The sequence below is a fragment of the Vidua macroura genome, chromosome 7 (genome assembly GCF_024509145.1).
Source record: "Vidua macroura isolate BioBank_ID:100142 chromosome 7, ASM2450914v1, whole genome shotgun sequence".
NCBI lineage: Eukaryota > Metazoa > Chordata > Aves > Passeriformes > Viduidae > Vidua > Vidua macroura.
This window is the reverse complement of record NC_071577.1, coordinates 5561818-5588789: the sequence shown is the minus strand read 5'-3', so window position 1 is coordinate 5588789 and position 26972 is coordinate 5561818. Positions and strand designations below refer to the sequence as shown.

At 37.2% G+C, this 26972-nt stretch overlaps 1 protein-coding gene across 2 annotated transcripts in view; it reads left to right on the top strand.

The window, feature by feature from the left end:
- Positions 1 to 26972, top strand: part of SPAG16 (sperm associated antigen 16) — a 361537-nt gene that overhangs the window by 14811 nt on the left and 319754 nt on the right. Inside the window, exons 6-9 of one of the 2 annotated variants that reach the window (XM_053982332.1) lie at positions 3584 to 3691; positions 4951 to 5068; positions 6474 to 6543; positions 11403 to 11551. In XM_053982332.1, the coding sequence (XP_053838307.1) occupies positions 3584 to 3691; positions 4951 to 5068; positions 6474 to 6543; positions 11403 to 11551 (445 nt within the window). Of the gene's footprint in view, positions 1 to 3583; positions 3692 to 4950; positions 5069 to 6473; positions 6544 to 11399; positions 11552 to 26972 lie in introns of both variants that reach the window. The other variant, XM_053982331.1, reaches the window with a different exon arrangement.

Genomic DNA, 26972 nt, shown 5'->3' with positions numbered 1-26972 from the left:
GTGACATTCAATTCATACACATTGTTTTGAATAAGCTATGAATTAAACCAGTACTGCTTCTGAAATAATTGAAATGTGTGAAATTGAGCATTTTTGCTGTACATAGCATGGGCTACAGTGTTCTTTTATGCCTTTTGGATAAACCCTGGTCATAATACTCTATACTAAATCCATTTAGTGTAGTGACTGTTAACAGCATTTTTTCTTGTTCATGCATTCAGTTACTTGAGTCACTGCCTTTGCTGTGGTAAAGTAAATATTCCAGCAGGAGCCAAAATTACCTGGAGGACAGCGTGGGTTTTCAAGTTTTCAGAGAGAATGACTCAGAAAGCAGAATGCCTGAGAGCACAGGAGAAATGCTGATTTGACTGGTTAGAAACCAAGGATTTGTGAGCAAGGAAAGTCCTGTATTTTGCTTTGTAGATTACTCAGAAAACACTGATTGAGAGCTACAGTGCTGTGAAATGTATTTGAGGAAAGCTTTTAATTACATTTGGTATTTCTGAGCTTGGTACTCTTGACAGCCATCTTGCAGAAAATGTTATTTGGGACTTAGGCAGTATGGGGGCCCAGGATAAATGACTGTAAACCAATTACCTCCTGCTTTAATGTTGTTCAGCAATTGGTGAAAGACATTTAGTGTCTAGAAGCTAACTGTAATTGTATTTTGGGTATTTTAATACAGTATTTACATGATTGCTTGCAAGCAGGGGGGCAAATTGAGTAGATTGCAGGCTGTTGGTTAGATTTCACTGTGGTGTTTCATTATTTAAAGAGAAAATTACAGTTAGCTTCATTTCCTCTGTATCGTGAGCATGTATTTTTTATAGCTTGTGCAATGTCTGAAGGCACCTTGATGTCTCTGCATACATTAAAAGAAATAAATATCAGCATAATCCTTTTACTCCAAAACCACATATAGTTATTACCTTAAGGTTTAGATAAACTTCTAATTTTTATTTTAAAATTATTTATAAAAATGACCATTGTGTGGTGACAGAAAGCAAAACTAATTTTACATTGATTTGCCATGTGACACTAGTTAAAGGGTACGTCAAATGTGCTCCCTTTCTTTTATCTTGAAGGCTGCATTTGAGCCCCAGTTGATTGCTAAGGGCTGTTGTTATCTGCTGAATGTTTCCCTAATGGAAGCATGGACTTTCCTCCCAATATGCAGGAAAAATTTGTAAATAACACTGAAAATTGTTAACTGTTGAATGGGACTAGTTAATTCTAATTCACCATTTTCAGTGGTGCCTGGTCACTTAATATTCTGGTAACATTTTTCTGAACTGATAATAGATTGCAATTTCATAGCCATGTTAAACTCTGCCTATCTGATGATATGAAATCTTTTGAATGCCAGATATTTTTGTTTTCCTATGGCCAGACCCTGTCTGTTGCCTGTTTATTTAAACATGTACAGTCAGACAAATGTTGTGTCATGGTAAGGTTGTGTTGGTCACAGGGACTGTGAACTTTGATATCTAAAAGTTCCTTAAATGTTTAGGAATTTCTTATGTAGATGGAATCAAAGTTGTATCAAGCTTTTGCCTGAGGTATGTGGTTGAGTTCACAGCATCAGTTAGGAAGTGTAAACATTTGCAGGTACTTTCCTTTTTGTAAGCATGCTCACAAATACACACCCAGCTTACAGCCAAAGTAATGGTCAAAATAGAAAGTAATCCTGGAAGTCATATTTATTATTTTGGCTAGTGACATTAGCAACAAAATCCCCAGTTCAGCTCCTGTTTCTGTACCAAAATCTAACTATTCCTGCACATATTTTTCTACTTACACCATGGAAAAAAAAAAGGTGCACACTTTTCGTGTTGTGCACCATATTTAAATGCAGCTGTTTAATTACATGGTGCATTTAGCATCTTTGCTGCTAAATGCCATGTAAACTAGACAGAGTAAAAGCCTGAAAGTATGTATTTTCTAAGACTGTCTTTATTTCAATTAAAAATTTAGGGCTCCGATTTGCAGCATCTTGGGGAATGTAGTCCCATCTAAATTCAGTGGGATCAGGGCTTGCAACTTGCCTCTGAAAATCCCTGCTTGGGTTTGTTGCACCCTGTCCTCGTTCGCTATTTTAACACAAGTACTTGCTTGAGAGAAGTTTAAATAGAGGTACCTGCAGACTTTGACATATATCTTCCCTAAAATAAATGGATATTGGCTTTTCTATGGCTGTAGCAACATTTTTTATGCTCAGAACAAGCCATCTGCTGAGCTCTGAAGGGGCAAGGTTTGCATTCAAGGCCTTTAAGGCGAGTCAGATTTTGAGCGTGGTGTCATGAGGGAGTTGTTTCCCAGAACTATCCTGAGACCACTGATTCATTTACCTCTCAAATGTTGGTAGAAGCCTGAGCAGAATCATTAATGTGGGCTCGAGCTGCTGTTTCCCAGCAGGATGTGTGTGCCCAGGGCTCCTGTGGGAGGGGCAGCCCTGCCCAGTCCCAGGTCCTGCCAGCTTTCACCCAGAGCTGCTGGCAAGAATTCACTGGGCTCTCCTTCAGCCTGTGCTACAAGCACCAATTCACATAGAAATGTACTTGTGTCACTATGCTAGTTTGTATAGGTAACACACAGAGTGCTTGCATATACAGCAACTATCAATTATTTGTATTAGTAAATAATTTCTATTTTAAATTAGTAAATATAATGCACTGGCAGTTATGGATCTTCATCCTGGACCTCTGATTTGGCATACTCTGTTTTCCTTTTGGTTTTACCTAATTCTTCAGCTCCGGTTGCAGAGGAAATGAGCTTTATTTCTGCAAGAAGCAAATACCTAATTTCAGTGCAAGTTAATTTCAAGCTTCCTTTGCAATTAAACAATTCATCTACTAATCTTTCCTGCCAAACCCATATCAGTAAAGACAAAATGTACTGAATATAAGCAGAGTATTTTCTTTTTAAGTTTATGGAGCAGAGCATCTCAGGGTGTGCCATGGCTGTGTGTAGAATGTGCTCAGAGAATAACAGGTTATCAGTATATTTACAATTAATTTTGAAACAGAGTCCTTTTGCTGCCTGCTCTCACATCCAGGAAACACTTAGGGACAGGTTAGAAACATGATTGAAGAGAGCCTAAAACATTTTTGGCCCAACTTTTTCCAGAAGGCTCTCCAAATTAATCTGCAAGGCAACAATATGAATGTGACATAAGTATTTTTTTTTTAAATCAGTATTTTTGGTCTATTATCAGTATTACCAATACACTTTTACACAGAATTTTAAACAAGAGGATTTTTTTTTTACCTCCATGAGACTCCTTGTGGTTAACATAAGGTTGACCTCAACTCTGAAAATTATAATGCCAGAATCGTTATGGGTTCTGTCTGAAGGATCTGAGGGAAATGGAAGAGTACCCATGGATTTGAGCATCAGCTGGCAGCAAAAAGACCTCAAAAGTTCATATTCTCCAGCACAGGTTGTACTACGAAGCTCTTCCAGCTTAGACAGAGTAGACATGTGCAGATCTGAAAATGAATTCCATATGTAGTCAGCATACCTTGATGCAATTCAGAGGAGGAGACTAACACTGCTGCCTTGCATTTTCTTTTTTTATGCACAGTAAAATAGAAGAGGCTCTCCTAAAAATGCAGAAAGAACGAGACTTCCATCGAATGCATCATAAACGAGTGGTCCAGGAGAAAAACAGGCTGATTTTTGACTTGAAAAGGTACAAAATAATTTTAGTTGCTATACATGTAGCACTAAATATAATGTTTTGAATTGTTGCCTGATAATGAGATAACACTAAGGAATCTGAAGCGAGTCTGGCTGCATTTAGATATGTCCTGGTAAACAGCAGCTCCATGTGACCATCGTGCCACACAGATCAAAGAATTTCCAGTGATTTATTTGTGGTGGATTTTCTATGATGCAAAATGCATTAATGAATACATAGTATTTCTAATAGTTGGAAACAAAAATTAGGTTTTTTTTTACTGAGATCTTTTTGCCATAAATAGGTGGTGATTTCTGTTTAGAATTTTTGCCTGTTTTAAGGGTAACAGGTATCACACCAAGTTCAGAACCTTTGCATTCTTGATTCTCATAATTGGCATTTTCTGTCATCTTGAACTTTGAGTAAGAAACTTGCTATGTTGCTTTGGTTGCAAATAAGCCTAAACTAGTCTATTGCTACTGAGTTATAGTGATTTAATTTCTAAATAGGAGCTGAGTTTAGAATCTTTTCTTTGCAGTGTTTTAAAATAACACTGGGGAGAGGCTTACATCTGCAGCTCCAGTAAATTCCCTGAGTTCTGTTGGTGTTGTTATCCATCAGTGCATGTAATTGCAGTTCCCTGTTCTACATCCCCACCCTTGGAATGCATGCATGCTGATGCAAGAGAGCACTCTGCACTGGTTTGTCCTCTGTGACTCAGCATTTTGCAGGATGCAGTGGTTCTGGAGCTGGTGGTGTCACATGTTTCTTGTGGGAGATTACTTGTCTGAATCTTAGTTTGTCTGAAGAATTAAAGTGCATAAGTATTCGTGGTGTAATGTGTAGTGAAGAAAGAAACTGGGATCATATTATGACTGGTTTTGCAGATGAGGATCTTACTTGGTAGTCAGATAACAGCTGTTGTTCTCTTTCTTCCAGTGAAATACAATCCATCTGTAAGAAAACAAATTAGCCAAAATTAATGTGCAGTATGTGTATGAAGGATTAACAAAAGGACAAAATTGTATGGGTTGTTTTAAGATGTGACCAAACAAGCTGTGAATCCTCTTATTCATTCATCTAACTTTTTTTTCCTCCTTTGTTGTGGTATTGCAGTTGGTTAGTTACATGCTAAACAGCTTTGCTGTCTCCTCTGTTGTTGACCTTTTGGTAATTTTACTCTTTTGTTTGGGGAGGGGAAAAGTTATGCAGATATAAATCTCTGATTTAACTCATCTGTGAGGAATAATTTTTCCTCCTCTTGCTCACAGGCTGAAGGCACATTATGCATCCTATGAACCAATGCTGAAGCAGCTGTCAGAAAAATACCAGAATTCACTGACACAGAAAATGTTAACCAGTTTGGAGAGAGACAAAGCAATGGGACAGGTAAAAATGTAGTGAATACCACTTGCACCACTGTAGGGAAGCCTCTGGTTTTTACTTTGGTAAATACACAGGATATTTCTGGTAAAGCTTACGGAGTATTCTGAAACAGAGTATTTTGTGAGTTTCATGATCTGGTGAAATATTAGCAGTGAAAGTATGTGAAACATGGTGCCACAGAGTAATAGATGTCAGTGTGTACTTGCTCAGTGCTGCTCCACATGAGTGCAGCTCTGCAGCGTGCAGCAGGTGTGATATTCACACCCATTCCCATGCTTCCATCAATGCCTTTGGAAGTAGCTTATTTTAACTTCCTTTCTTACTGTTAATTGTGTTACTTTTTTCCTAAATATACCCAGGAGTGACCTGCTAGTTTAGAAAAAAAAAAAATGCATGAAGAGATCAGAGCCAGTTTTTCTGTCTTGGGTGGAATATTTGAACATTATTTTTTCTTCTCTAATCTTACATGATGTATACAAGATATTCTGCCCCTTTGACAGCAAGCAGTAAGAGCACAGGAAGGAGGTATGACAGACAGAAAATTACCTTGCATGTGTTTAAGGAAAGCAGGAAGAAAAAAAGAAAAAAAAAACCTACCAAATTACATTTTATATAGTTATATTTTATGCAATTATATTCCTGCAATTGTTTCAGCAGTAACATCAATTATATGAGGGTAAAATGAAAGGAATTTACCATGCTGACACCCTCTTCTGATAGTCTTCATCTCTCATTTCCTCCTTTCCTCTTCCTCCAGTTTTTCTCTGGTCACCTCAGGACTTACTTATAAAACAGTGAGGATTATATGTTTGAAATTTCAATAAGGAAAAGAAAATGCTCTATAGAAAAAGGAAGCTTATGCCCATATGGAGTTCTGCTGAATCAGGAGCACAAAACATGGAACAGTTCCAATGCTATGAAATTTCAGAGGCATATATATTTATATATATATGTATGTGGAGGACCTCTGCAGTTATGAACTGTACTGATTCCAGAGCAATGAGTTTTTTGTAATGCATAACACCATATTTTGTGACATTTTGTTGTGACAAAGCTGTAAGTCCTATTGTGCCATTAAATTTGAGATCAGTGCAGTGACAGCAGTTCTAAAAGTTGCTGGTGTAGTCAGAACCCTGGTATTCTGTATGTCTGCATTATTTCAATAGAGTTGTAAAAATGTTTTGAGAGATTCTGGGTGGCTTGTGTTCTATTGCATTGTCGCTCTTGGTCTTTCCAAAATCTTGAATTAGGAGTTATGTTCATAACCTAGAGACAATAATGAAGAGCTAAAAATTATAGATGGAATTAATGAAGTACACCAGCATGAATTCTGTATGTTGTGAACAGACACTTCAAAAGTAATGTTTTCATATTGCTTCCTCTTGTTCTTTCCTCTCTTTAAAATTAGGTTATAGGTTTGCAGGCTGCATTAGAAAGTTTGGAGTCCGGATATGCTAAGCAGATCTCTGAGACAAAAGGTAAAATATTCCCATCACCAGGCTCAAACTAGTCATGTGTTTTTTGTTGTTGATGTGATGCATCTCAAAATATGGTGTAACAATAAATCAAAAATACTTGTACTACGTTTTATCAGCTGACCTGGTGTCTGAGCAGCAGTTTTATCATTTGAATATTTTATTCTGAAGTGTATTCGCTAAGGAGAGTGAGACTGCTGAAGGCAATATGGAATATATGAGTAACTTAGAAGTAACTTTTTGTCCTAGAAATCTATTTTGTGACTGATTTTGTTACTGTATCTGCTGATATTCCCTTTTTTGTGTGTATGCATGTGGTCTTTCCCAGCTCACCCTTCAGAAAGCATACATTGTGGTCTGGAAACATTTTGAAAATCCTGGTTTTATGAAATCCAGACTCTCATTTTTACAGAATATTGCTAAGATGATACAATACTTGCTGGAATAGTGTCTTTATGGTACCACACTAGTTTCCTAATGTAATAATGTAATTTTTACATTATTTTTTCTAACTCCATCTGGAATATTCTAGCACTTCTGCTTTCCTAAGTAAATGATTCCCATGCTATCACATTCCCTGACAGCATCAGTCCCACTAATAATTTTGAACCTATTTTTCAATTGCAGCTACACTGGATAGTAAGATAAGTTTCAAAGAAACCAGGTTGCTTAAAATCTCCTGAAAATAAGTGGGATGGTACAAAGGGGAAGTGGTGAGCTCCATCCTCTGACAACAGAGTATTCACATGTGAAGGGGATGTGGTACTTGCCTTAGTCATGAGCAGAACTCCCATCAGAGAAAACTTTTACTTGAAATTAGAGAACCCTACAAATACTATACAACTTCCAGGTGAAGAATATGTTCCAATTATGGCAACTTCAATATCTGTTTGTTTTGGGGTTTTTTTGTTGGTTTTTTGTTTTTTTTTTTTTTTTTCCCATGTGTTGAAACCTAAACCTCCTTTGGCACTTGTGATACACCCCAGGTGAAAAGCCAGTGAGTTACCCCAGCCTTTGACAATCAAGCTTCATTAGTTCCCATGTTCATGTAATTACTGTCATTGTGTAAAGTTCCTCTAGAAAACACGAGGCTGAGAAAAAGAATGGTGGGCACATAAATTTATTTTGGGTTTTTTTTGGTGTTTGTAGTTGAGTGAAGAGGTTAGGAAGCATTGCCTTCCTTTCCTATTAAGATATACTCTGGCTTGAGGATATAGAGACTGGGATCTTCCCTGTGCTCATGTTTTACAGTGTGGATTCATCTGTCTCCTTTTCATATTAAACATACTTTCATTTGTTGTTGGATTCTAAAAACCACTCTCTGGCTGTTCAGTCTTGTTTATTCTCCAGAAATCTTGAAAGCACTTTGTAATACCAAGTGACAAGCAAGGGAGCCATTGATAAATAATTACATTAAAAAAACCTTGTCAGTCTCCAACACAAATTAAGCTCATCAGCCACCCACATGCTTCTACAAGTCTTAATTTGCTTCATACCTTGGGTATCATAAATTAATCAGTTTTTCAATTCATTTTGTTTCAGTGCTTTGTCCTCTAATACTACATAATTTTTATTGCCCTCTGTAGGTCATACTCATGTCTCAGTGGGTAATATTGTCTCTTTAAAATACATTTTGCTACCTCTTGAAAGGTGATAATATTCTGTTCCTTCTTGATTTCTTATTCATGAGAGAGTGTAAGTATAATCCTGAGAAACATGGATTTCTCATGGATACTGGAGAAATGTTAGTTTAATTTTTCTCAAAATTCAGATTACTGTTGGAGCTGGAAATCTGGGCTGGAAGGAGACTTCCAGCTGCGCTTTCCAGTTTTCTGGGCTGACTTCTGTGCATTGGGATGCTTGATTAGAGGACAGTGCACACCCAGAGTGGCAGATGATCCTTGGCCAAGCTGCCTCTCCTGGCAGATGTCTGCTTTCACTGCAGTGCAGAGCCTGAAGGAAGGAGGAGGGCTCTGCCCAGCAGCAGGGGCTTGCCCTTCACTGCTCCTGAGGTTGTCCCACAACCTGCCTTGACCATGGAACACCTGGAATGCTGGCTTGGCTAGAGAGCACTGAGATTGGCTTTTAATTAGTTTTGGATTTGCTGAACTGTGAGGTTCTGCACATCTGCTCCAAGAAAGCAGGAGAGGAACTTTTCACAAGGGCATGTAGTGACAGGACAAGGGGGAATGGCTTCATGCTGAGAGATAATAAGTTTAAATTAGATATTAGGAAGAAACTCTTCCCTGTGAGGGTGTGGTGAGGCACAGGGTGCCCGGAGAAGCTGTGGCTGCCCCACCCCTGGAAGTGCCCAAGGGCAGGCTGGACAGGGCTTGGAGGAAGCTGGGATGGTGGAATGTGTCCCTGCCCCTGGCAGAGGGGTGGAAGTGGATGAGCTTTAAAGCACCTTGCAACCCAAACCATTCAGTGATTGTGGGTTTGGTTTTACTTTGGGGCTGCTTTTTTTCTCTCTGAGCCATACAGTGCACCATAAAGAACAAAGGGGAACTTCTTAGTATTCACAGTGAGTTTGCATTGTAAATTTGTATCTGGCAGCTAGGTAGAAAAAAAAATTAACAGTACTTAATTTTAGGGCAACTATTCTTGACTTTATTACTCAGGCATTTGATGTGGGAGCTTTCATCCTGCTGCATTTCAAGCAATTGAAGATAACATCCACAATACAGAGCATGTAATTTATTTACTAGCAGTTTTTTGCTGTCTCATGTCAGGCTGCTGTTCTGCTTTGTACAGAAATCCTTCAAGACAAGAACATCTAATAATTTTTAAGACATCTAAAGAAACCTAATTCTTGCCTTGCTTGTTTCAAAATGATACGAAGGACATGTAGTAGTTGGAGAGGAACTAGTTAGCAATTATTTTTAGGACTTTGTCATCCCATGGGCTGGTTCTCTCTTTCTGATGCCCACTCAGAAATCAGCGCTGAGAAAAAAATTGTACTTTGAGTTCAGATTACTTTTTTCGAACTAATGAATTTTTTTTAAAGGAGATTTGCCTTAAAAACTGGTTGTTTTTTAAATCTGATCCTTCCTGATATGATAGCAAGATCATACATAAGGAATCTAATGATCAAAGTGAGAGAGCTGATATTTTATTTAGGGTATTGGTGTGTATTAACAGTGCTTGCACCCTTCCTCACAGATCAAAACAGTGTTAAGTGATGCTCTAAAAAACAACCCCTTTTGCCTGCAGGAGTTTAGCAGTGTTGACTGTGGCTTGCTTATAAACCTAAGTGAACACTGCTATGGCAGCTGGTTCTAAATAGAAAACTGCTCCTTGCTCAGTACTCTTCTTGTATTTTCTAAAAACAACAGCTGCTTATTTATTACCCAGTTATATTCAGAAGTTGAACTCAATGAGTTTCTTTACTCATGGTTGAATTAACTCATTGCTAAGACTGTTAACTGTGCTTTTCCTTTTCTTGATCTGATGCAATTGCAGTTAGAAGGTCATGCAAAAACAAATTTAAAATTAGCCTGGTTGTGCCCATTCCATGTGCAATGCAGTCAGAATAGAAAATCTTTGAACCTAAGCTGTTGACATCTAAGTGCAACAGTTCTTTGGAACTCATTCTTTCTTTTTTTTTTCATAGTTACTGACTTTTAAAGCTGTCATAACACCGTGGCTTTATAGGTATGTGTATCTCAAAAAGACCAACAAACCAAATACTCTGTGAGCAACATGCTAGTGGATAGCAGTTACTAAGTGAGTAGAAGGTTTTAGACTTACAAACCAATTTTGGTGTTTCCTGTTCCTCAGAGGAAGTTATTATTCAGGATATCTGTGACAGTAGCTTCAACTTTTAAAACATAAATGCTAAAGTTTTTTAATGCAGGCCTATTTCTTTCCATCAGTCCCAGCTGTACTCAGGTTGGATATACAGGAAGGTTTTGTGTTGCTTGCTCTGGTTTTTTTGCCTGAAGAGTGGAGAGAGTGTTTGGGGTTTTTTTTCCCTGCTTTAAGTCATCGGGTTTGCATTTTGGTGTAGAGGTCTTAATAAAACCATTTTATAAGAGCAGTCATTTAGAAATGCATAATGTGAAGTACATTTGTTTCAGTCTGTATTTTAGCTGTATAATGGCTTCTTTCAATCAGAGATTTTTTTTTCAAAGAACTGAAAGGGATGTAAATGCCCAAATCCAGCTGGAAATCAGCATTACATTCTTTTTCATGTAGACCCATGTACATCCAACAGAGCACTGCAACAAGATACAGGGATCCCAAAGGGCTGTGTTTGGATTTGTGTGAGCTGCCAGTGCAAAGGCTGTCAGAGAGCAGTGTCCTTTCTGCCAGCTCATGGCAGATGCCTTGTGCTATAGTCCACGTGTGCTGTACTCTTCATCCTACCCCTTGCAACCTTTGATGATTTAAAGCTGTGTTACCTGCTTAGGATTTCTTTGCTGAGTTACCTATTCATCAGTAATTCCTTGTTTGAAAGGTGGGTTGGCAGAAAGTGCAGGGAAACAAAAGGAACTGTGGGCTGTAAATCAGAATATTGCATAGGATGCAGTGAGCTGATGTTTCCCGTGGCTCTGAGGGATGTGAAAGAATGCATCCATTTCCCTGTGACTCTCTTTATACTGGAAGATTATCACATTTTTGGGGCTAAGTCTAAAGGCTTTTCACCCTTTAGATAAGGTGAAATTGTTTGTGGAGCAGAGATACGTGTAGCCCTGGAACACTTAATATGGATGGCACAGTAACCTGAACATCTTCTTATTTAAAGTGGTGTTTCTTTGAGAATTTCGCATTTCTTGCTAATATAAAGTAAGGAGATAGCTTCCAGAAGAGTAAATTAAAAAAATTCTGATGATATTTTTGTTGGTTTTATTTCATAGTAGGCCATGATTGTACAAGGAAGAAAGGGTTTGAAGGTCCCACCCAGAAAGCTCTTCGGGAAGCCAGGCAGAAAAAATTCCTTGTTGTTGCAAGCTCTTCCTGTGATGCAGACGAAGATGCAGAGAAGAAGATGGGCAGGAGAGATCTAAAGGTACTGTGTTCTTTCCAGCTGTAAGTATCAGTCCTCTTTATACAGGTGAAAGACACCTGTCCAATGTGATTAAAAGGAGTCCTGCTTAGTTGAAGTAAATAGGACAGGTAGGTAACAAGTTTTGGGTTTTTTTTTTAATACAAGTTTCTATCACAATTAAATTTTCAGGGAATTACAGGAACTCTGATTAATTTAAGCTAGCAGTCTACTTTTTGAGAATCCAATGTAATCACCTAGCAGAGGAAGAGCACTGGCTGTAATTGCTTCTTCCTCTGTTGTGTTTCTTTTGTAACTTGAGAAATCCTGATGTGTTCCATAATGCTTGCAAACTTTTCCAGCATTTCAGAATGTTCCAGCTGGGACTAAAGGGGACAATATCTGCAAGACTAAGGGCAAAATACTTATACAAAATAGTTTCCTAATAGTCAGAGCTTCTAAACCTGAGTATACAAGAGGTGAGTTACTGCTTCAGTTTGGAAGTTGTGCAAAATCAAAATTAATTCCTGATTGAATATTTTTTTTATTATGGGAAAGAATGTTTACTTTATTCCGATTGTTTTATTTATTGAGGTTCCATTTTGGGACTACATAACAATGCCTTTTATTTTTCCAAATTAGGATAAACATTGTAATATCTAAAATTTCAGAAGCCCCAAAACTGTTACATTGCTCTATTTTTGTTTGAGAACTACAGTTAGAGTTTAAAACTGTGAGGAAAAGAGCTTTAGTTGATGATTATCTAGTCAGAAGCAACTTCAATCTTTTGCTGTCTCTACACGAATATGTCCATGGTAATTAATTTTTGTAGGTTTCTGTCTGGCTTTACAAGAGCATTTCATCTGTTTCACTTTGGCAGTGCATGTCTCCACAGACAAATATACCATTTTAGTTCTGTTTTCATTCTTTTTTCTACTCCTGAGCCCTCAAATAGAAAATCTATGTCTGTCTGTCTCTCTTCTGTTGCTTACTGAAACATTTTTCACCATGTATAACAAAAATTTCTCCATACTGTCCCCACACCTATTAGTATCTGAGCCATGTGCCAGTCAGTCCATCTCCACTTTGCCTGCTTTTCATGCAGTGCTGGAAAATTTCCATGCTAGACTCTTAGAGGTACCTCCTCTCTTCATTATGACTTGTGAACAGATGCAATTTCGTAATCCTAGAAGCAATCATTTTTGTGTTTCTCTTTCTACTGAAGTCATCAGGATTTTTATGGAAAACTTCAGCAGAGTTATGCTTCACCCCCAAGATACAAACTTTGCACGGGTGCCTGTCTGGCTCTTGTTCTTTGAAATTCATGAGCACTGTTAGTTGACTGGTTCTGGCAGGCATCTGTGTTTTTACAGATCTTATGTTTCCCAAAGGAATCCCACCAGAGGCCCTGATGTCTTTATTTAATCAATGGATTAGAAAACTGGGCTAGTTCCAGAAATAAGGCATCGGAAAATATGGGCATGTTTGAATGTATTAGAATTTTCCATGGCTAAGCAATAGTCTAAAACTTTAGGTGTGAGATTAGCATCTCTTCCAAATGGAACAATAGTTCTTTTTCACTTCACATTTCCTGCATCTATTATTTCTAAATATTTCCTTTCCCCTAATAAAGGATTCCAGCTTGGATAGTGCATGTGAATTGCTGCTTAGAATGTAAGAAATAAATGACAGAGGGAGTGATGAATGTCTGGAGTGCAAAGAGGTGAGTTAAAATTGTGTTTAAAGCAGAAGAGACAGAACTCTGTCCTGTAGTGCACATTTATTGAACTACAGTTCTAATACAATGTACTGAATTAAAATAGTGTGTTCTCATTCAAATGTTTAGGTGTCTTGAGTATTTGTTCCCATCAAAAGGATGAGGTATAAAGGAGAGCCTTCCCTTCCTTAGGTGAATTTCTGTGATACTTGGAATCAAGCTTGTGTGGTGTCTCATCTCCTCTGACCTAGATCAAAAAATCTTTTAAGTTCTGCTGTGTGTTATATAACTTAGATTCTTTCTTAAAATGATTCAACATGAATGAACATAAATATCTACTGAAAAGTGTTCCATAAGCCATTTAAATGTTTTATTGGGAAGGGTAAAATTGTTTTATACTTACTGAGATTGTGATTCATTTAAATTCTCTTTATACCACAAAGGAACTAAGAGTCAGAGCATGAATTTGGTCAGTTCCATGGAGTTTGGTGAGGAATATATGGAAGAAATAAATGCAATTGAAGTCCTGCATTTGCATATGCATTTACAACAAAATAGAGAAAAAGAGAAGATGTGGAAAATCTAGGTAAAATTCACTGTCTAGTATTGTCAAGCCTGCTTCAGTAAATGTAAGTGAACTTTTAAAGCTTACAAAAGTTAAGAGTGAACATGTTATCCAATTTATAAGTTCAGGCACTTGGATTATATCCCATTCAGTAAAAAGCCACTATATTGTCATGAGATTGTATCCTTGAAACAAAATTATAAATGTTTGTATTAGCTGTACTGTTACATAGCAGTGAACTATGGTGATGGAAATGATTTAAAATCTCTTCTGTGACTGCTAGGTAAATAGTGATCTAACAAATGCCCGTGCTTTTATGTAGATGCAAATATGAGTCATAGCTGAACTAGAACATTTACTTCAAGGGCAGACATATATTGTGTTACTGCAATATCCTGTAAAAGCTGACATGTCATTTAAAACAGAGTCCCTTTGATGTGAAGTTTGTCACTGAAACAGCAAGTGAAAAAGCAACAGGATCTTTTTTTTCTAAGAGAATGCATTATTCTGATTTTACAATCTTTGTTATGAGACTGAATTAAATTGTAGTAACAGACAATTAGTCTAAACTATTTACATATCTGGCCCTTAATAAGCCATTGTCAATAGTATAAGTAGTCATAGATTAAGAATGTGCAGAGAGTACTACTTTAAATATTTAAATTAATTAAAATGCACTCACAGGTCATTAAAATTGTAGAGAACCTTTGATAATATGAATTTCATTATGCTCTTGAAAACTTTCCTATTTTTATTCTCTCAGGTTCCTTTCAGAGTTCATTCTATGTTTGATTGCTTTTTAAAGTAATCTTAGCCGTACAATTGCAGCTTCTTTATGTTCACTAAATTATATTTCTACATGTATTACAACCCAATTTAATTTTCCCAAGTTTAACTTGCTGTAAAACTTTATCTAAAGTGTGTTGGACATTTCTGGACTTGAGGAATTATCTGTTTCTGTGGAACAGATTTTGCAATTCTGGCCATTGTGTATATAAAAATAGAGAAGTAAAATCCAGTGATCATACAGATATGGCTTTTGTAATTAATAAGACTTTGGGTTGAAATATCACATGGGTACATGGATTACAATGAAGTTTCTCCTCAGTTCTATGGAAAAAAAAGTACAAAATTTACAAGAACTGTTGTTCCTGTGCTCTCAAGTAGAAGGGGAGATGAAACCAAGTGATTACCTAATCAGATTATTGAGTTTGAATATAAATTAGCACAGGTGTACTGGGGACAGAATTAGAAAGATGGTCCCAAAGTAGTTCAGAAGGGTCGTAAATGAAACAGACAATCACTTTGTGTTTGTAATAACGTGGCTAAGAAACCACTGATTTGATGTTCAGAAGAGAGTAGGTGACTGACAGATAATACTGGGAATGCTTATTTCTACAGCCCTTCCCTGGGATAATAAACTGCAGACATGGAGCTAAGAAAATTAATACAAGTTACCCAATATAAGATTGCAGCCTAGAGAAAGGAAAAGAAAATACAACGTCTGTGTTCCAAATGAGATAAAAAGTAAAAGCTAAGAAATCATAGACTAGACACTATAACTTACATTCCTAAGGAAGCTGGCAGTGTATAACTGAAATTTTACTCAATTTTCCCTGCAAGAAAGCAGGGAAAGAGTTAACTGGGAAAATGGATTTGCAAGGAAAAATTGTTTAAATCCAGTCTATATTGCATCCATGGAAGGATAAGAGTTACCATGGTTAACACACAAGAGCATTTAGGTTTCAAAAAGGCTTTGGATAATGTCTCATGGAATAATTCCAGTCAACAAGTGTGGAAATTTGGCCTGACATATTTTTTTTTTTTTTAATTAATGGAAAATAGATTAGGAACATGGATATATATTGAAGAGGCTTTTTTGCAGGGATATATTGTCCATAATGATCTGGAAAATGGAACAGAAAATAAGCTGACAGAATTTGCAGACCAAACTTGGCCTGGGTTTGGTGGGGCTGGAACAGCAAGTGCAGCTGAGGACAGGAGTGGAATTCCAAAGCTGACCTATTGGAGAAGTGATCTAAAGAAATAACAGACAGTGTAAGAAAAGGTACAAAACTTTGCCTTTAAAAAATGATCCAATGTACAAATAGAGATCAAGAAGATTAGAAAGAGTTGATTATTAGCTTTTAATTAGAGTAGGCTCTAGGGTATGTTGTGTAAAGCAGGCTTAACATGAGTTGAAAACCACATAATATTGTGGAATAGCTGAACACTGTGCTGCAGTGTAAACCAGGAATATTGCCTGGAGTATGTGGAATATTCCTCTTGCTAATTTCACATGGCATGTGGCTTTGGCTGCAGTTTTGTGTGCAGTCTGATCACAACTCTTCAGGAGAAAAGTGGAGCATCTACACCAGGACAGTAAAAATTATTAGAAGTCTATGAAACTGTCAAAGAAAGGGTGAAAAGTGAAATTGGGTAGTCTACAGAAAAGAACCCTAAGGGGAGACAGGATGCATCCTTAAAATAGAAAAGAATTCTGTTAAAAAAAAAAAAAAAACCAAAACAGAAATAAAACCAAAAGCAAATCCAAAATTACAAAGCAACTTGTTAGAACAAGTAGCAATAAAGTAGAAATTCAATAAGAGTAATTCAGTGTATAGTGGGTGTTAAGCAGCAAAGAAAATTTATTTCCTTAGAATATGATGCCTCTTTACTTACAGAATTAATGTTCTGTGGCTCAAATATTAAGACTATGATCCAAGATTAACTTGGTGTAATCTAAAATGTGTCCTTTAGTTGGTTTTGATGAAATTTAATTTAAAAGAATTACGTGTTTTGTTAGGCAATTCTGTACTTTTTAAAAAAATACTTTTGCTATGGACTTGAAAATGGTAGCTTTGGAGATGATAGCTTTAGTTTTAGGATTTGCTCAAATGTCTTTAAAGATGTCAGGCCTACATGGAGAAAATGAGAAAATGCTTCAGAATGTTAGCTACAAATAGAGCTATAGAGGAAATATTCATTCAGTTGCAAGACAAAATTATAAAGACAAGTTATTATAGAATGTCCCATCCACCTTTGCAGTTTTGTTAAACCGAGACACCCAATGCCTTGCATTTTTAGTCGTAAAATTAATTCTGTAAGCCGTTGGTACTTGATAAAACTACCTCACAGATCATGCAAAGGGTTTTCTTTGTGCTGAAGAACAAGGCTTATTTTGAGTCACTGCATGCTGCCAAGAATAGTAAAGTAACAGGCCCCCAAGATGGAGAACCAATACAGTAAGTTGCTGGGAAGTAAGATGCATTTGATCCTAATTCTAATTGTACATAGGCTTTGCATATTTGTCTATTTCTTTCTGTATTTAGCATCAACAATGACAGATTTTAGAACTGAGACTGTGAATCTCACTCTTGCTATAGTCACTTGCAAAAACTGCTGATAAATAGTAAAATTACTGGGTTTTGTATGCAAATGCTGTATGTCCTGAAAGAGGGATGTACAGTAACTGTACTTAATTGAAGAAAAAAACCTTTGAGTTCTCTTTGCAGAGAAGATGGAATAGATATTAAAACATGGCATAAAGACTTTAAAATGTTTGGTTTTCTTTGCTTTTACAAATAGCTGCTGCTGTCTTCCTCAGGACAGACAAATGGAGAGAGTAAGGTATTGTGTTGTGTGGCAAGCACATTTCTCTCTCTCTCAAGGTTTTTTATTGAGGTGCACAGAGAGAAATGAAAGAGAAAACAATTTCTATTTCTGCTCCTTGTTTTTCTCTTATGGAATGTGTTTGGAGAATTGTTTACCCAGAGTGAGCGCTTGGTTGGATCATGGTGGATTGTTTGGTCCTGACAGCCAGTCGGATCCACCTGTGTCTGGGCTCTGGAGAACAGGGTCACGAGTTGTGAGTTAGTTAGATATGATAGTTAGAGAAAGTAGCATGTAGTATTTAGTATCCTCTTTTATATAACATATTAATGTATTATAACATAATTATAATAAAGCAATCATTCAGCCTTCTGAAATAGAGTTAAACATCATCATTCTTCCCATTAGGTTCACCAACATCTACAACAGTGTTGTGCACGAGGGTTTCCTTTATTCCTCAGAGTTCCTGCAGCACTTTCCCTCATTCAGGCTGGGCTGTAGGATAGGATTTGACTTCACCTGAGTTCAGAGAGAACTTTACAGAGGCACCAGAGGCTCCCTACAGAACCCCCACAGCAGGAGGTGGGATGGTGCTTGCACAGCTGTTGGTCACGTCAGCTCTGTTGGGCTTTGAGACCATAATTGAGCAATTTCATTAACTCAGGACCAACATTTTGTTTTCCCTTTAATTAAAGTGTCAAGACCTTAACATTTCTCTTGGAAACCATGTGGGAGTTGTGGGGGAAAGAGGAGGAGAACGGTTTAGTTGTGCTTGTTTGCTCACTGACAGGTGTTCGGTGCTCACAGCCCCCGAAGGGAATTCTGCCAGCACAACATCTCTAACTGGGCAATTCCAGTGCTCTTTGGAATGTTCAGCTTCTGCCAAGATCCCCATTTCTTTCAAGGAAGCAGAGGCACTAACTAGCATAGTGTGTAGAATGCACTAAACAAGACATAAATAGTGTTGGGTACCTCAGTTACAATGTTATTGGTGCAAACTTAATTTCCTTTGAAAAATGGCCATGGTTTTTAGGAAGTGCTTTTTCTTGTGTGAGACAAAAAAAAAAAAAAAAAAAAAAGTAAATTCCACCAAGGTGTATTTCCAATTATAATTACTCTATTTTTTTCCAAGCTCTGTTTCATAATGAAAAGTTTATGATGCAGGAGTTTGGAAGCTCTTTATACTAAGTTTTAATTTTCAAATCAATCATTTGCTTGGTGTCTTGGGGTATTGATAAAACACATAAAAGTGTTAGTTGTAATTGATACACAATGGCAGGTCAAAATGTTCAGAATGGTAGTTCTATTTGAACTGGGTAAATAATCATCACTGTTTTTAAAGGAGTATTCTTCCAGAAGTATTTGCAGTCTACACTTCAGGGTTAACCTTAGCTTGGTGTTCAGGGATGTGGCTAAAAAGGCAATATATGAACTACTGCTTGATATACTTACACAAAAAATGCAGATTAAATGAGGCCAAACTTAACAATAATTAGGTGGTTTGTTTTTGTTTTGTTTTTGTTTGGTTTTTTTTTTTTCCATTTTAATGTAGTTCAGCTAAAATTATTAATGGATAAAACTAGATCCCTTTCAAATTAGTGGTATGTGATTGAAATATGAAGTAAGTGCTCAGACCCCCAAAAATCTGGAGGGAAAGGCTCAGGTGCTGTCTGTTGTATTTATATTTTAAATTAACTATTCTGCAGTAAGTTATAGATTTTGGTGTTTCAATCTTTTTTTCCAATATTTAAACAAAGCCTTTGCATATGTCAACATCACTTTAAGGAAAATGAAATTCAACATTAGCATTTCGTTTTCATGGTTACAAATCTCTAACATATCCTAAGAGCTCTGGCACTGCTCACAGTGTTCAGGCTTGTTTGTCTTGTATATTCAAACAGCACTTCTGGGAGTGGAAAGTAAAATCTTAATTGTTTCTGTTTGAATACAATTAAATGAAATAAAACACTAAGTCTTTCCTCCAAACAGTTTATGAATTAATAATCAGAGCATTTCCTCCAGAAAATGTGACTGTTTCATTGGAGTGTCACATACTATGAGGATAAGGTTAATGGGTCACAGGCCTCTTTGTAATTGGAATTCCAGTTCAAATCCAGGCTTGACAAGTTTGATGATGATTAAAACTAGTTGTTGTATGATCATGGATTAGTTGATCTCACCTTGCTCTTACATGAAGTAAGTAAAGGGCAACCTCTGTCAGCAGGGAGGCTGAGGTTGGCCAGATTTGTGCTGGAACCCAGCCTGGAATGATGTCTGTACAGGTGGGCTTTTACACCAGAGGAACAGAAATAATTCATGTGATGTTCAGACAATAAAAGCAATTCAGATTTGTTTCCACTACATGGAACCCCTTTGTAAAGCACAACTGCTAAACAATTTTGTGAACGCATTAGGAATCTTCTCATATTGCAAATTTGGTTTTTCAGAAGTGCAGTTTAATGTCTCACTGTGGAGTTTGGCCATGATCTCTGAGCTTGGGGGCTAAAAAGCAGAATGAGTTTCACAACTCATTCAGAAGAATGCTTTTTTTTTCCTGTTTCCTTTCTGCAGTCCTCTCTCCTCCCTAGCAGCTCCCCTTCTCTTTCCTACCTCTGCTCTCTTTGTAAATTCTCTAAATCCTTTCAGCTAAGGTGCTGAATTACAAAGTTTGAACACACAAGTTTCAAAGCCTAGTTACAGAATTCTGTTACTCAGAACAAAGGCCACACCATGCTGATGTGACAGCAGAACACCAGCTACTCAGTGGCCAGTTTCAGTTTGCATTTCTTTAGTATGGTTTACACCATAGCTCTGTATTTATTGTTTCCAAGTTCCTACCTTGTGTGTATATAGTTCAGCTAATGTGCTGTATACTGTAAATTAACCAAAACAGATCAGCCAGTCAGACATTTATAATTTACTAGAAATCTGAAGCTGTTTCTATTTTTGCAGAAATCCTTCACTCACTGTACAAAGCAAATCTCCCTCATGTTTCTCTAGCACCTGCAAAGAAATTGTTCTCTTGAAGCAGTACAGCAAAAACTGAGATTTGCTGTGATGTAAATCTCTCAGGAGTTCATTCTCATCTCAGAAAAAGAGATAAACAAGAAAAAAATCACTATGCAAAATCACAATCCATAGTATTTTAAAAATCCATAATCAGTAAAAATATTTAGTTTACCAGTAGTACTAGTTAATGTGAAAATATCTACACTATATTTCCACACTCTGGTGTATAATAATTATAATTTCTTAAAAAATCTTTTTAGATTACTTAACTCTTGTAGATAATTTAGGAACAATGCATATAGTTATGACATGTCTCAGTCTGGAAAGGGTGTTAGCAATAGTAGAGGAATTCACAAGCCTCCTTCACACCGGTGTAGAAATTGTTCTGTGCTGCAAAATGTACATGCCTTGGCTTGAACCCAGCAGATAAATAATCATAGAGTCATGGTAGTGTAATGCTTAAGAATACCCCAAATGTATGTTTTGACATAGATCACAGGGTTGGTTAATGTGAAAATACTTGTTTTTTCAATATTGCAAATGAGAAAAATTGTAATGAAGATAGAGATGAATTAGCAGATATCTTTACTTTTAAAAAGTATCCTCAGAGAGAGGAAGTCTCATTTTGAATATATACCTGGATTTTTTGATGTACAGTCAGCAGTGGAGTGATTGGTTTTATCCAAATAATAATAACTGGAATGAGATATTCTCTTGAGTTGCAGGCTAGAAGGCTTTGGCAGCTGTTTATTCTGCTGCTCCTGATCTGTTGTTGGCTAAACTTTCCTTGCTGTGATCCTGCCCCTCCAAACTCATGGTTGATCAGTTCCTGCCTGCCATTGAAGCTCTGAAGAACAGTGTGTGCAAGCTTGCTTTGATCTCAAAAATCCACCCAGGCTAAAATAATCTGGGAAGTAACAATGAAGAGAAGCTGACAGGGCTTTGTTTGAATAATTATTTATTTATAGAGTTTTGCTCTATTTTAATGGAAGACATCCTATTATGTACTAATTAATTGTTTGATTACACTGTTTATAAAAAGAGTGAGAGGGGGAAGAAGGCTGACAATATTTGGAGCACATTTAAGGATAATTGGAGAGGTCTTGTGTTGTATTTGATAACTCCTGTATTGTTTTTAAAAACACAACCACACAAGCTAATGCACTCACATATTTTGTTAGCCTTGCTGCTAAATTAACTGATTTTTGCTCTGGGAGTCATAGCAAGGAGCTCTTTACAGTCTTTGTAGTTTATTTCCATTTTTGTCAGGATACACACGGAGTAAGTTTCTAGCCACCATCTGGCAACACGTGTGAGTGGAGAGCCTCAGTGGCAGTAAAAGGGGCTGGCTGTGCCAAGGCTGTGGCTGGGAGCTTACTCAGAACATGCCAACACCTGTGCAGGGGACTATTCTTATCAGCTGTGTCAGCTACTCTGCAAGGCTCCAGATTGGCTCACATTTTCTACCTTTGGAAGTGGTCCTTTTCTGTTTCTTTGTATTAAAAAGTGTGGGGTTTGAAATAATTTATGAACATCAAGGAAGCTTTTAAATTAGAGATTTGGAGGTGTCAGTGTTGTTCCTGACATTACAAATCCTGTGTTTATTACTTTTAAAGATCTTTTTACTAATTGAATTAATTAATTGTGAATTTCCTGTCAGAATTAAGTTACTGTAACAAAGGTAATGAGAGGAAACAAGGAAAGGGTAACCTTTTTGTCCCTCTTTGCAGCCAAATGTATGTGAGCATCGCTTTAGTATGTCATTGGATTGTTCCAGCCATGGTACAGCTGAGATTTGACTTTTGAGATTTGACTCTCTTTTTGGTGAATCTTTATCAACACTAATTTGGCTATTATTTTTAGCTACACAAGTATGTGCCTGTGAGAGGCTGATGTACTTGTAGTCTGCATTGTCTTATAGCTGCACACACAATCATTGAATGCCAATTACCAAGGGGTTTTAACCTTTCAGGCTTGCTTTTTTTTTCCCTCAAAATAGCATCCATACATTTAGCAGTTATTAGAATTTCAAGCTCTGCAAAGGTGTCCAGGTTCCCTGCCATGGAAGTTAATAGGAATAGGTCATGGAATCATTGAGTGGATTGAGCTGGGAGGTACATTAGATGCCTAAATGCTTTTGAGAATTTAGGGCTTATATGCTAAGACTGGGTGGATAATACTGTCTAATAAATTTTCTAAGTGTAAATAGCCAGCTTCTGTCTAGAGTCAGATATCATTATATAGTGTTGCACTGTAAATTAATTTTCTCTGGTAATTAGTATAATAACAATCAGTTAAACAGATCTAATGTTGCCAATGACAAGGTTCCAATTTCCTGCCACTATTTTCTCCCTTCTTCTTCCATTCTTTGCAGAAAAGAATCCATTTTCCTTGTGGTACTTGTTTTGGAATGATGAGGTGGACAGGATGGCTGTAGGTTTAAATCCATGCTCTTCAGTGCCAGGGAAGCTGGATGTGCATTAGCATGTGTGAGGCACAGGATCTGCTAGCTCTTAGATCAGTATGTTCCAGGAGATCTTTTCCCATTCACTCCAGAGTAGATGACAATTTCTGGGGGGAATTTCAAGCTTGGGATGATTCTAACAGTATCCTCACAGCCTTTCTACATCTGAGACAGAATGCTGCTGGAATTGTAGAGGAATCCAAAAAGTTCAGTTAAGTGTAGGCTTATTGAACAGTGGTCAAAGTTTGTCTGCCTCTACAGAGGACTTTCAAAGTGTGCATTTCTTCTACAGTTATCCTCTGAACATTGTGTTGAAGGGTTTTCTCCAGTCCTGCTCAGGTAAGGCTGTGTTTGGGGGGTTTGGGTTTGAGAAAGCTCTAATTCTGTTGCTGTGATAAAGACTTTCTGCTCTATGAGGTACTGCACTTCACCTTTCTGCTGAAGTGGGCATGCAAGCTACAAGTACATATATATATAGTAGGTGTCAGTGCAAAAATGGTTGGTTATATATCTATACCTTCCATGCAGTGGTTTTTCTGTAGAGATTTGAAGTGCTGCTCTCAGCTGTTACTTTGAAGTTTGCTCTTTGTGGTTGTTTCTTCCCCTCAGCCCTCTGAGGAAATATCCAGGTAAACCTGTGCTGTTTCACCCCCACGTGCTTTGTGCATTGTTCTGACTCAATTTTTTTAATCCTCTAATTAAGAAGAAAAACCCCTGAAATTTTCAAGTGAGTTTGATTTTTCTGTAATTATAGCAATGCATCTTCTGCTTTGTTCTTTACATTTTCTTTATATTCTGAGTTAGAAAGGAAATTTTTGGAGAGATTGTACCCATCAGTTTGATAGAAGACTCCAAAAATGTGTCTAAGCCCAATTGAGGTTACAGGCACACACAAATAGTGTGTTTGTATTAGCAGCAATATCTTGGGTGAAAAAATCCAATGTAGCTTGATTTAAGTATAAAAATATGGAGTTAGGATCCCACTTCTCAAACTTGATTAATTAACCTCTATTAATTATGCTTTTGCAACATTATTTTTTAAAAATGATTTCTGACTCAAAAGAGGCATCAAACCACTTGAATTTCACTATAGGGTCCCCTAAATGCAGTGACATGGCTGACTTTCAGTACAAGGCTTGGCACCAGGGAAAGAACAAGAAGCTTTTAAGTCTTGATAGACTTTTTGGATAGTTTGTTAGTAATTGAATGTAGAATAGCTGTTTTTATAAGAGACTTCTTAATTTTAAAATGTGTTTTCTTTTAAATGTTTTTGTTCTGAATAAATAAAATAGTTTTGGTCAGAATATAATCCTGAGAGAAGATTTTTTCCACTCCAGAATAAGGATGTGTGCCTTTAATTGTAGGAATGATAGAAATGGAGAGGAATGATGTCTGATGTGTTTGTGAGCATTACTTTATGTAGTTGAACTGCAGTGCTGAATAGGCCCTCTATTTTCTTCCAAAACAGCAACAACAAAAAAGAAGATATTTAATATCTAAGAAATTGCCAGTGTGATTCCAGTCAAATTCTCCATCTGGTCTGGAGGCAGAGTAGTACTGAATTTTTCATCAGTTAGGAGCTGGAAGCTGGAGACTTTATTAGGATTTCCTTCAGGGCAAGTACAAAGACAGTCCAGTGGTGCAGTTTATGGCTTAAACATTACAGGCCTTGTGCCTGATGTGCAGTAATAGCTGCTATCACATTAAAAAGTTGTTTAAAAACAACTTTAAATGCTTTTAGTAACTGCAGTTCCTTCGAGTAGAAAATGTGATGGTGGTTTTCCAGTTTTACTCTTGGCAGATGCTGCCTTCAAGACCTGCAGAGGGGAGGCAGAAGCACAAGAACAACAAATGAGGTGTTGATATGACAGCTGAAGGTAGAAATGAAAAATAAAAGAAGGAACTGACAGCTGGGGCAGAACACTTTGAAATGACTGCTAGTGGGAGTGGGACTTAAGATGAGAAAGGTGGCAGTGCAGATTCTCTCTTTGTGCATAACTGGAATAATTATGTTCCACAGAATTTTCCACGTAGCATGGAAGTACCTGGGAATGCATGGAAGCTGGAAAGGAAGTAAGAGTGAAAGTTCAGTAAGAACACGGCAGATGACTGTGAACTGCAAGTCAAGAAAGAATGAGGCAATGATACAGATTCTAGATCATAAATAAGGGCACAGAAGATTATGGTTTAGAGTTTTAGAAGGCAGAAAATAGAGGGGGGGAAAGGCAAGTTAACTTGTGTGTGGAAAGGGGTAGTGGAATTTGTGTGCTGTGAAATCAATAAAGAATGATAGGATTTCTGATACAGGGAGAACATTGGCAAGGGAAATGTAATTTGCCTCCTCCTTTCCACTTGGATTTGCTCTAAAGAGGAATGTGTTAAGGTGGATTGTTATCCTAAGACTTTTACTCAAGTCACAGAGAAGGGTGCCAAGAAGATGAGGTAGGAACTGGACATTTACTTAAAAAAAGGCTATTTCATACAATACTAGTTGGAGTGAAATTCAGATTTAGAATTAATTACATCTCTGTGTGTTATTGCAGTGGGTAGGGGAGAGTCCTCCCTGCTCAGGCACATTCATAGGGCAGTTAGGCATAATTGTATGGGCAGGGAATCAGGGATCAAGGGAGGGTTTGAACCTCTGTAGGTTCTCAAGATTTGGGAAAGCTAGAAGAAAAAGCCTTTGCTAGAGGAGTGGATGGAGGAAACAATAATTTAATATATAAGGATGGTTAAAATAAATTGAAAGGGTACTTGCCTAAAAAGCTGGGAGATATGCCCTGTTTGCACCATTTACTTATTTGGATTTTCTTCAAACTGATTTTGCATGGTGCTAAGCCCTGTGCACTCTACTGCAGAATTCTTTGGAGTGTTTGCTTCTAATGCTGTTTTTTCCCACTAGCATCTCACTCCTCTTACCTCCAGATTGTCTTTGGTTTATTTTTATCCAGATTTATCTCTAGTGATGGCCATGAATTAGAATGGGGGGTGCAGCCTGTGATCAGACAAATTGTCAGTTTTTCTGGGTATTGCTGGGCTGTATCCTTCCCTTTCTGTTATAGGTTTCTGGTGGTGTCTCTTCAAGCATCAGGCCGAAAACTGTGGTCAGTGAATTCTGTGGGGATTTACCTAGTTGTGTCTTAGTCCTGGCTGTACCATCACTCTCTGAGCCCACATAGAAATATTAATATATAGCAGTTTAAAAATTAGTAAAGCACTTCTTCACACTCATCCTGTGCTGTAGCTACTGGTGAGTGAAATTTGACATCTCCAGTAAAAGCTTTGCAACTATTATGGCAGTGCCCAAGTGCCTAAATTTAGAATGAAATTGCAAATTGTCTTGAATCTCACCATGGATGAGCAGCTGGGAAGAATTGGTTTCAGATATTCCCTCTGACTTGGCCAGAGAGGATGGAACAGAGAACTTCTCTCTATGAACAGCTTTGGAGAAGAGACAAAAAAAAAGACAAAATAGCCCCGAGTTCCATCTCAGACTTGTGTGGGTTTGAGGGGCTAATGGTAATAAAAAGCAATAAAGCCTGCTACTTACATTCTTTCTAAGGATATATGATTTTGAATACAGAAAAAGAACAGATCCATTGGGTAAACAATTGCTGTTTGTCAGAGTAAAATTCATTTTAGGTCCCGATGCCATCTGTCCTAACCCACATGAACAAATTGCCTTTATATTGAGAGTACACAGGCTAGGTTTCAAGAATTGACTAAAATCTTGTAGTTTCTGCTATCCCACTTGAAAGCTCAGTGTTTCAATTTTGTAACTTGGGAGTCAGGTGGTGATAAACTTATTCTGTTTTTTTGTCTCCTTCTGTTGTAAGAAATTGTCGCAGGGAGATTGTGCCAGAAATCCGTGGTTAGTTTCAAAACTATATTTAAAATGTAAAAAAGTGACTCAAGAAACAAAGAAACAAAATAATAGAACTGAAAACTATAAACAATTAGCACTACAATCAACGCAAATTATCCCATGATTATAGAAGATACAATTGTGGAATTGTACAAAATGAACATAAATAATGTTGCTAGTATGTTCAAGTCTGACATGAAGTCTTAAATGGAG